The 11579-nt window shown below is 41.0% G+C and overlaps 1 protein-coding gene across 1 annotated transcript; it reads left to right on the forward strand.

Moving 5' to 3' along the window:
* Positions 1 to 331: 331 nt before the first annotated feature.
* On the forward strand, positions 332 to 6651 carry LOC129134787 (interstitial collagenase-like). The gene is made up of 10 exons (XM_054654456.2): positions 332 to 463; positions 612 to 856; positions 1315 to 1463; positions 1558 to 1689; positions 2556 to 2717; positions 3116 to 3335; positions 4473 to 4606; positions 5169 to 5328; positions 6200 to 6303; positions 6495 to 6651. Exons 1-10 carry the CDS (start codon positions 362 to 364, stop codon positions 6593 to 6595), a joined length of 1509 nt encoding a protein of 502 aa, XP_054510431.2. The 5' UTR covers positions 332 to 361; the 3' UTR covers positions 6596 to 6651.
* Positions 6652 to 11579: the final 4928 nt, after the last annotated feature.

An 11579-nucleotide genomic window follows, 5' to 3' on the forward strand; every position in this document is an offset into this window, starting at 1 on the left:
AATTACAGACTGTTGACCACCACAAAGAGCCAGGTCACTTCAGCACCTCTGAAAAATGGGGTAGTTTTTGTCCAGCCCAATTTAGGAATGAAGAAAAAAACAACATACTGTCCGATAATATGATTGCGAAATCAGGGGGTTTTGGGCAAGGTAAACTGTCATGTGTTTGCTTGCTTCTTAACCCAAATTTGTTTTCTGCGTTTCTGTGGAAAATCAGAGGATGTTATAGGCTGAGTCATGCCATTATTGACTTTAGCAAGCACAGCACTGATATAAATAGTGAAACACTGGTGCGTCTTAGACAGAGGAAAAAGAGATTGAGAGGTCTTCTAGCAAGGGCTGGTAGGACAGGGAGACAAAAATGAAGACCAAGATCCTTCTTTTCCTTGAGTTATTATATTTTATATGCTCCTCTGCTTTTCCAGTGGCTCCAGAAAAGGAAAAAGATATGCAATTTGCCAAGGTAAGGACTATGGACAGAACTAATGAAATAATTTATTGAGAAAATGAACATAGCAATGGGTTAGCAATGTAGAGTATTTTATTACCAGATCTCTGCACTTGAAAAGAAAGTTTTATATTCTAAACTGTTGCTTTTTCTTCCTCATCAGAAATATCTTGAAAACTTCTATGATTTTAAAGAAGAGAAACACTCTCTGTTTAAAGCAAAGGACCTCAACCACATGGCTGACAAAATACGAGAGATGCAGTCATTCTTTGGGCTAGAGGTGACTGGGGAGCTGAATCAGAAGACACTGGACATGATGAAGCAGCCTAGATGTGGAATCCCAGACGTCCGTTCATACAGCGCCTTCCCACGCAGCCCCACGTGGGCGAAAGAAGATGTGACCTATCGGTAACATACATTAGAGCACATTTTTCCCCACACCACTGGGAAGCTTTGTGAATGCTAGGCAGAAGTAATGTAAACAGGTTCTTTACTATTTGTTTCTGTATTTCTCCATAAAAAAGCTCCATTCAGGATGAAAGGGATAGGAATGTGGGAACTATTCAGGCTACCAAATAGTGATGAGAATACCTAAATAGGGGTTTACAGTAGTTAGCTAATAGCCTACTGAATTATATACTCAGTGGATAAAAGAAATACAGCTGAGTATAAATGTTAGGGTTTCTGAAAGGTATAAAAGAAAACTGTGAAATCTTTATCTGTTATGTAAGCAAATATTTTGGAAATAAACCACTTGAGACACATAAATAATTTTAACAACAGATTAAAATATTTGACCTTGATACCATGTGTCCCAGTCACATGTGATCTGGTTGCTTTTAATTCCTTTTGTCTTTAATTTACAGGATTCTGAACTACACTCCAGACATGCTGGAAGCTGATGTAGACGAAGCAATTGCAAGAGCCTTCCAGCTCTGGAGCAGCGTCACCCCTCTGAGGTTCACCAGAGTCTATGGAGGTCAAGCAGATATAATGATTTCCTTTGCAGCTGGATGTAAGGAAACTCTGCTGTCAGGGAATCATAGTACTTGTCACTTTTGCTTAGCAAGATAATGAAAAGCGTCCCTTTTTTTCCCCCTTATTTTTAGTTCACGGTGACTTCTATTCCTTTGATGGTCCAGGAGGAACTCTGGCTCATGCCTACGCCCCTGGCAGTGGGATAGGAGGAGATGCCCATTTTGACGAAGATGAAAACTGGACCAAATTTACGACCTATGGTGGTAGGCAAACTTAACTATTGTGTTGACTGTTATTTTATTAGAAAGTGTTGTCTTGAAGATGCTGTAAAGTCACATATCCCATGGCAGTAGTTCCAGTATTTACTGAGATGTAAAATGTCAGTGGAATTTAGTAAAACAGTTCTGCATATTTTGATCTGAGATGCAGTCACAACAGTCCCTTGAAGTTAATTCAGACTGCAGTTACAGCTCCAGTGAAGGAAATTAAGTTAGCATGGAATAGCAATGTTGGGTAATCGTGACTTCAAAATACAGGGAATTTTCACCCTCAGATAATGACCTTAAAAGTAACAACATAACCTCTCACATTTGTTTGCTTGTTTTGGTTTGGTTTTTTTTTCTGATTTAAAGTCATGCTCATCTTTAACTTCTAGAAAGGAAAAAACATCTTGAATTTATTGGTGAATAAAAATAAATATAGCAGGGAATTATTCTGGTTTCCAGCAATGTCCAGGGATTATGTTTCACGTTACTGGTTTTGTGAGGTAGTTTACCAGGCAAATTCCATGTCATTTACTACTCCCAAAATCTGATCAGGTGACTAAAACCTTCTCACTTGCTTTTCAATTGTTATTAATAGTAAAGAAACCTTGATTCTTTATTGGAAAATTTCTGCAATATGGGCAAAAACTGTTCCCAGAGTGGTTTTCTAGTGAGAAATCAATGCCTATGATTCAAAACTCGTTTCTTCTCCAGGAGGCCAGGGAGGTCTTACTTGGGCATAGTTAGATTTTGCCATTTTTAATAAGACTGTGAATTATATACATCACATGAGAGAATAGTGCCTGTATCCTGCTGTCAAGCAAAACATTTATTTTGTGTTTGTTCTTCGTGTGGATCTTTTGTAGGATACAACTTATTTCTTGTTGCTGCTCATGAGCTGGGCCATTCACTAGGTCTCAGTCATTCCAACGTTTTTGGTGCTTTGATGTATCCTGTATATATGGCCACAGATACAAGGAACTACCAACTTCATCAGGATGACATTGATGGCATTCAAGCCCTCTATGGTAAGCAAGAAGCATCATTTTCTGGTGAATGAAGGATAACAATTTATAATTAATTTTGCCCAGCAGATAAAGGTACCGAACTTCTGACTACAAGAAAAATACTGGTATTCTTTTTGGGCAAATCTCTTGGGGTTTTTGTGGCTAACAGTCTACACTGCAAAATGGAATCTGTAGACCATATTCATTCCAGTTAGTCAAAAGGTCCAAGAGCCTTTCCCCAGTGATACCAGAGGAACAGCCCACGTCTGTAGCATGAAACTCTCTTATCTTCCACAGAAGGGTGGTTATGTATGTGCACAGCTGCATATACACTTGGCTTCACACAGTACAGCCTGAAATGCTGTGACATGAACTGCTCTGATCCACCTTTCAATTCCACACTTACTTATTTTCCAAAGGACCCCCCAAGGAATCTCCTGCACTTCCGACAGAAGCTTTTCCCCCTCAAGAGCCAACTGAATTGGTACCTGCAGAAGCACCAACTCCAATGTCTCCCAGGGAAGAACCAACAGAAATGACACCCTCCAAGCCACCCCAAAGACCAGATGACTGTGACCCTCATCTGACTTTTGATGCTGTCACGACTCTCCGTGGGGAAACGCTGTTCTTCAAAGATGGGTAAGTGCTTTTATTTCCAGCAACATATTTTTGTGAGACTCACAAAGGCAAAGCAAAAAGTTCAGTTCAAGGAATTTATCCTCCCTTGGTTATAAAGGAAAATATTTTTTTCTGTAAGTGTTAAGGCAACTTTGAAAAATTTTACTAGCCCACCTGTGCTGGGTGAGTAACATGGTTTACTAACAAGTGAGTACAATGCTTTAATCCATCATACGTCACTGTCCATTCTATTAAAACTGTGCAAGGGTGAATCATTCCAGTGTCAGTCCTCAGCCTGCAGCTGCTTTACATGCAGCACTGTCCTCATCACACCATCCTGTGTGTGGGCCAGGGAGCTGTAGAAAACATCACTGGTGATTTTTGGTGTCACACTGACCTAGGACTCTGCACTAGACCAGTATTGTCTACAGAGACTCCCTGCTGTTACAGGGTGGCCTTGTTTTGGGCATGCTCTGGCACTCACTGTAGAGAGTTGCTGGCTGGGCACACCCTGGTGAGAGCAAACAGCAGGGTCAGGGCTTCACCCCCTTCTTGGCTTAGTAGTTGTGTTTTGATTGAACAAGCTTCCTTTGATGATGTGGGTCTGATTTTCCTTCTAAAACATATGACGAATTGTAGCTTAATAGTTTTCAAGGAGGAGGGGGAAAGAGCAATTCTTCCTTAAACTGGGTTTTAACGTGTTTCTTAAGAATTTTTATTTAACATTTGCAACAAATTGAAATGAGCTGTGCCTACCTACATAGGTCATGGTGAAGAGAAAGCTGCAATTGTCAGCACTGCCACAGATATCCTAGGGTGTCCTGGACAAATCATTGTGGTGCAAATGCAGAAGTCCACAGGGCCACCAGCTGTAGGTGACCCTGGTTGGGCTGGGGGTTGGACAAGATGAGCTTCAGAAGTCCCTTCCAACCTCAACTATTCTGTGACCTCAGAGCACCCTGTAGCAAAGGGCACAGGTCTGTGAGGGAGCAGGGCAGAGTGAAGGACTGCATCCCAAAAGGGATGGTACCTCTGCCTCATAGGGAACACTGGTTCCAGCAACCAGTACATTACCAGTGGATTTCAAGTACATTTATGGGCCCTTGATCTCCTAACAAAGTACAGACAATGAAGCACTGCTGGTTTTGTTTCTAACAGCTTTGTCTGGCGCAAAAGTCCATATTTCTCAGAAATTGAGCATGACACCATCTTCTCCTTCTGGCCATCACTGATAGCTGGCTTTGATGCTGCATATGAGGTTGACAAGAAGGATCGAGTGCTATTTTTTAAAGGTACTTCTCTTACATTTTCATCATTTTTAAATGCATACATGAAGTTATAGCAAGACTGCTAATGTTATTTAATCATAATGGGAGGTATATTATGCTAATATTCATATTAACTCTAATACTAGTGCTGATAGAGAACACTGATAGAGGGTATTCTTAATATTTAAATCCATTTAAATTTTGCAAATTATGTTACTGCCTAGTGTAACTAATGCTGCTTCACAACAATTCTACATAGACTTCCTTTGGTCAGTGAGAGCAAAGATCACAGCTGATACAAAATTGATTGCTACATTACATTATCTAAATACATTTTAAAGATGACAAACACACCTAAAATATATTGACTTTTAATTATTGAGTATATAATAATTGTAATGACTATAAAAAATAGGAAATCCAGCAGCTGTGAGAGATTCAAACTTCTGTGCGCCCTAAGTGGGTAGTGTTCTCAGCTGGACATCTGTGCTGTTTTTGGCATTTCCTACACAGAAAGCTCTGGGGCTTGGCAAAAAGGAGATCAGACTCCTCAAGAATCCTTACAACTTTTTCTGTTTTTCTGCAGATGGCCAGTACTGGGCTGTCAGTGGCTACAGAATAGAGCCAGGGTTCCCCAAACCCATCCAGAACCTGGGCTTCCCCAGCAGCGTCAGGAAAATCGATGCAGCCGTTCACGACCAAAGTACCAAGAGAACCTATTTCTTTGTTGGCAACAGGTACTGGAGGTAAGGTTCTTCTCTCTTCTATACAAGAGATAATCGAAGCAGCTTTTTTAATCAAGTGATGTGAGTATTTCTACAGGATGTTCATGTCCTCTTTTTGTCAGCCTTCTCAGCCACTAAAAGCTGAAACACAATTGCTCAGGTCTTTTCATAAAACAAAGTCTGTTACACCTGAGTGTTCACTTACTCTTATCAGGCTGTAATTAAGGGACAAATGAGCTTTGTTTATTCATTAAGAAGCAGTGTGAGCTAGTATAAAAATACAATGTATTATAATTAGTATAAAAATATAAATTGAGTGGACTTTGTCATCATGTCAGGTATTCATTTAGTAATTACTAAGAAGAAGAAGTGCTCTGTGAAATTTATAAATGACAAATCAAGAAAGTTACAGAAGGAGATGAAAATTTTTGCTTCCTAAGAAACAGTTCAGCTAATCTTAGTAATAATTAGTCTGTAATCTAAGCAGTAATCTTAGCCTAATAATTAGTCTGTAATACTATCTTGAAAGAGTGTTATTACACCTGAAATTTGCATTTCTTTTATGGGGTGACTTCATAGATTGTGTGCTGTAAAATTGAAATAATTATGTCTGATTAATTATTTAAGATTATTACTCAGTATAAGCCCCATTCAGCCTTATTGTCTGTCTCAGGGAATGAAAGTAAATGTTTTAATCTGATATTCTGAAAACAGATTTACCTAGGGTACTAAAGATGTAAATATTCACACAGCCATACAGCTCTATGAGGTCACAGATTGCAGGTGCTGGATTTTCAGCTGAGAGTAGGCATATTTTGTAAAAAATCCATCTAGTTTCAATTTTGAATGTCACATGCTTATTTTCTTATTTCCACGCAATTTCTTTTTTTAGTTTCAATGAAAATAACCAATCAATGGAAAGAGGCTATCCAAGAAAAATAGCTGCTGACTTTCAAGGGATTGGCCATCCAATTGATGCTGCCCTTCAGAAAAATGGTAAATAAATTAAAATTTAATTTAAAAAAACCTCAAATATCACCTGCCAAAGGCAAAAAAAAAAGTTTCAATACATATATTAAATTTTTGGTATGATTTTTTTAAGTCACTCAAGGAAATAGTAAGCATGTAACAATAGGTATACAAAAATGAAATATTAATTTTTCCATATTTTTTCCTTCTAATTCTAGAATATTTCTACTTTTTCCATGGATCGAACCAGTATGAGGTTGACATCAAGAGGAAGAAACTCATCCGTATAATGAAAAGCAACAGCTGGTTTAATTGCTAGAAATGTTAAGTGTTGGTACAGGAGTATATTTGTACCAGAAAGAGTTTTTCATGTTTCTTGATTTTAAACAGTGTTATTCACCTGTTCCTGTGCATCTGAGTCTGAAATGATGGCCTTTGGCAATTCTAATTTAAAACCTTTAAAATGTAAAACCTAATGTACAGTTTTAATTTATTTTCATTCTCCAACTATTTATTAATCAAGTTGTTTTTGAGAAATAAAGTATTTTGCTTGAGTTCAGCAGTTCTTGTGCTCTGATTCAGTCCACTGGAGACAAGGCACCTGCTACAGCCACACACAAGCTGAATGGCACCAGGATCCATCAGCATTTTCAGCAGGGCTCAGTGCCTGTGGGGGGAAATTTAAAGACAAGTGGAGGGGCAGTTCTGGCAGGCAATTAGAAATTGCCCAGGTGACAAAGGAGGGAAACAAGGTGCTCAAGAACAATGTGGGAAAGGCATAAAAGGTAAGAGGAGATCCTACACAAGAGTGTTTGAAGGGAGAGACTGGAGTCTGTGGCATGCCATGACCCCTGCACAGGGACAGAGGCTGGGTTGGGACAGGTGGATGGGAACATGGCAGTGGCTGAGAGCACCAGTGCACCAGTGCCACTGAGGGTGGTTTTAATGGACAGTCATTGGTACAGCAGGACATGAGCAACCAGAGAGAAGGGTAAGTGTCCACCCTGGGGATGGAAGTAGCATGCAGGCAGGGTGGGAAGTGATGGAGATATGATCATAGGGTCACAGGGAGCCAATGGATTAGCCCTCCTGAGCTGTAATCATGTGCCATGGAAATGGAGTCAGGGCTGGCAGTCCACCTCACAATACTTGACAACAAACCAGAAATAAGAACCATTTTCCTGCTAGAGCACACAAGCCAAAATAATAAGAAAAAAATCTAAGGATTTTTATGTAACTACCACAGATGAATCCTCCAGAGGATGAGATGTGAGACACACCTGCTTCCTCCTTGTTTGGGTCCTGCTCACAGGGCAGTAGCTCAGTGATTTTAAACACCCCTTGGGCTTTAAAAGAGCTTAGCTGTAGTCCATCCTCTCTTTGGAGGGATTTGATCCCACCTCTTACAACACTGATGTGATGATGTGATTGTGCAAGGAAGTCAACTGGCTGTTAATCTTTCTCTAACAGAATTGGCAAAGGCAAAAAGAGAGGCTGGGAATGGCTGACAAGGACAGTATTCCAATTGCCACAGCTCAAACCCCATTAGGCAGAGGTAAAATTTGCTCCTGTTCTTCTGCACAGGGCAGGTGCCTCAGACATCTGATCTACCATACTACCACCTGTCATACCACCACCTGTCCCCCCATCCATGTGGGCCAGAGGAAGCCATGTGTCTCCCAGTGCACTCACAGGCCCACTGTGCTCATAGACAAGATCAAAGAAAGGCAGCAGAGATGATGCTAGGTTGGAGGGGCCTTTGAGCAACCTGGTCTAGTGGAAGGTGTCCCAGCCTGTCAAAGGAGGGCTGGAATGAGATTATCCTTAAAGTCCTTTCTACCCCAAAAGTTCTATAATTTTATGATCTTGGAATATCTCATCCCTGGCATGTTCTCCTCATGCATGTTTTGTGCCATGTTAGATATACTCTAAGTACCTCTAAAGCCAGGTTTAAAACCAACCTACGTTACAAATCAGACCATGTCTTAAAAGTTGCTTTTAACAACTTTTTTTTTTAACAACAGTCCCTACTGTTGTGTCAAGTAGGGACACAAGAGCTCAGCATTGCCACAAGGACAGCGGATCACCATGGCAGAGTCACGGACTGAAAAGTGGCTGAGCTCACCTGGCAGCAGTCCAGGCAGGGCAGAGACACAGGATAACTGGTGCTACCCCAACATCTCCCAGTGTCTTTCTCAACAGCTCTTGCTCTGTACATAGCCTATCCTGAACAAACTTCAGTCCAAGGACTTTTGATGCCTCCAGGCTTAGGCAGGGTGCTTGTGAGTACTGTTTGTGCATAACTAATGGCGTTAATTCCCTTTGTTTTTAAAAATGCCTACACACTTTGATATCCTAAATAGATGCTTTCTTGTATGTGAAGGCTACCTTCAGAAACCAAGCCTTTAGGCTCTGGTTGCTGTCTGAGACTTGAAAGTGGTTAGGGAGGAACCAAAAGAAACATTTCAGCAACAGCAAAGAACACTGTTGGTGTGTACACTGACTTACATTAAAGTACTTCTCCTGCATAGGGTTAGTAATACTTTTTTAGTTATGACATCCAGGAAACAGCAAAATTAAAATACTCCCTCCACCTTTGAGTATTAAGTACCTTAAACTCACAATATCTGAAAAATGAGTGATATTTACTTAGCTGTGAAGAAAAATGTAGCCTGGAGCAGAAACGGATGACAACATGCCGTGGATTTCATGTAGACAAGGGGACTAGTGAGATGTGTTAATCATGGAATTTCTGTCTGTATTTTTGCTTTGTTAATGTCTTAAACTTTGAAATGAAACAGCACTATCAGTTTGGGAAAAGCAATGAAATTCCTGGTAAATGGAAGATGTAGCTCAGATGATGTTGGAAGCATCGGAAGCAGGAAAGCTGGAGCTGTCTATACTCAGTGAACAAGAGAACATTTCTTGTAACCTTGATTTTGGTATAAGTCATAAATTATTGCTGGAATTAAAAACCTCTTGGGTGCCGGCAGGGGAAATTTATCCACAAACGTAATTTCAAGTACTTGTCCTGTATGAATAGGAACTTTCCTTGAAATCCAAGGGCAGGAATGCAAATTAGAGTCACAAAATATAACCTGTTACATCTAAAATTCTTGATTGCAACAACAGTTGACCTAGACCAAACCTCTCGCACATGAAATCTCAAAAATCCCTTAATGACTTCACTGACAGAGCAAGGGTGACCCATGTGCGAATTGACTGGAACTGGAACACTGAATGCTGCCAGGGAATCAGCATTGCCATGCTGGAGACCCACAACTGTTATATAAAAGCCAGAAGCAGGTCACAGTCTGTCAGCAGTAAGATATTTTTGAGGCTAGGTTTGTGCTGCCAGGTCTGAGGGTTTGCAGCACAGCCAGGAAGGAGGTGCCAAAGGCACTGAGTTAAGCAATGCTGGTGGCAGGCAGGCTGAAGTTGCAGTTTTACAGCTCAGAAGTTTCCCCTGCACAGACCTGCTCTCCCAGGGTTTGACCAGGGGTCCAACACTGCTACCAGAGTTCAGCCTGGCCAGGACACTGAGGGCACATAAGGCAGCAGAGAGGAGCCATTTCAAGCTCTGAGTAATTAAGCCCTTGGCTTTGCACAACAACTCAACTTAGTTTCATCCTATTGAGGCTCTATGAGATGCTCTTTTCTTGATACTACATTATTCATTAGTTTTAAAATATATAAAGTGTGAATTAGCAATAACTTTTGTGTTAAGGTTAATAATAATAACAATAAACATGTTGTGTTACCTGTTACATGTCTTGTGTTATATGTCTTAGGGCGGGGCTATGGGAATGCATCCAAGGCAGAAGATTAAGTCCTGAAGAGGAAGGGCCATCCTAGGAGTTTACCCAGACAACTTTACAGGTTGTAAAAGGGACAGTAATTTTCAGACTGACTTCTTGAAACCAAAACCAGAAACTGACATTATATACTGTGCTACTTCTAGGTAAAGTCACCTCAAAGAGGTGACAGATATCAAAGAAGGTCTTTGTGATTATGGAATTTTCTTTATATAGCATATTCTAGGTGATGGATCTCTTGAGAGAAATGGGGAGTAGTATCAAGAAAAGTGGGTGTCACGGTGAGAAAGAGGTTGACAGAGTAGCAGAAGTATGCACTTGGGAAAGCTGATAATCAGAAACTGTATAAATTTCATTCATACCTTCCTAGAGGGTTTTGCTGCCTTTTAGTAGCTCTCTCACTGAAGAGAAAGATGAGTAATGAAAATTAAAGTCCTACAATCTGGAAAGTTACTTCTTCCTTCAAGCACACATGGAGACACTGAGAGAAGAGCAAAAGTGTTGGAAGGCTGTAGGGAGCTGTAAGTTCCAGAAGCTATTTCTGCAGAGTGGTACTGTCAGCATGTAAGCTGCACAAGAGAACTCTGGACCAAGTTTTGGATTCATCTCACCCACTCTGGTACACCTCACATAACTCTGTGAGTGGAGTCATTACCAAAAGCTCCCTCAGGGGATTTTTTTCCCCTTGGCTCAGCTGGTCCATTTCTGAGTCATTCCCTGAGCCTGTCCATCTCCTTCCAGGACTAGGGAGGGGTTCTCTCCCTAATGGAAATGCCTCAGGTAGATGTCTGCTCCTAGGGTAGGAATCCAGTCCTCAGTGACCAGATAACCCTTGTGGAGCCCCACCAGCCTTGCCGTGCTGGTTCAGCTGCCCAGACCCAGCAAAAGACATGCAGTGCTCTGGGGATCCTTCTGGTACCAACACAGCGCTCTTCAGCAGGAAATAATTTCAGCAAATACCTCGAGGGTACAACATATTTATAAACTCTCCTTTCACATCTCTATTATCCTGAAAGCTCTGTGAAAGGGGGTTTATCTCTCTGCACATTCAAAGTCTCACCTGCTCCTCAGTGCTGCCGGCTTACCTGAAATCCTGTGTCAGCCCCACACAGACGTCTCAGATATGTGAGCTCTCTTCAATGGCAGTAGACATCTCTCTTCAGGACTCCCATCCCAACTGCTTTTTCCTCATTTGTGGCAGTGCATGGAGGGTGTGATTGGGCATGGAGGAAAAGTGGACCCAGTCTAGAGTGGGCCTGCTGTTGAGTCTCAGCAGTTCCTACACCATGGCAGAAAGGGAGAACAGAGGAACCTCTCTCTGACAAGGACAACCATCAAAGAGTTTGATCCAGAAAACCTCAGAGATTTTTAACATCTTATAGTAAGTATCAAAGAAGGAGAATGTGAAATAAAGTCTTTGGACAATTCTCTGAGAACACTGGAAAAACTGCTAAATAAAAGTAGCATGAAAAAATCTTGGCTCAATTT

The sequence above is a fragment of the Agelaius phoeniceus genome, chromosome 2, assembly GCF_051311805.1.
Source record: "Agelaius phoeniceus isolate bAgePho1 chromosome 2, bAgePho1.hap1, whole genome shotgun sequence".
In the NCBI taxonomy this organism is placed as follows: domain Eukaryota; kingdom Metazoa; phylum Chordata; class Aves; order Passeriformes; family Icteridae; genus Agelaius; species Agelaius phoeniceus.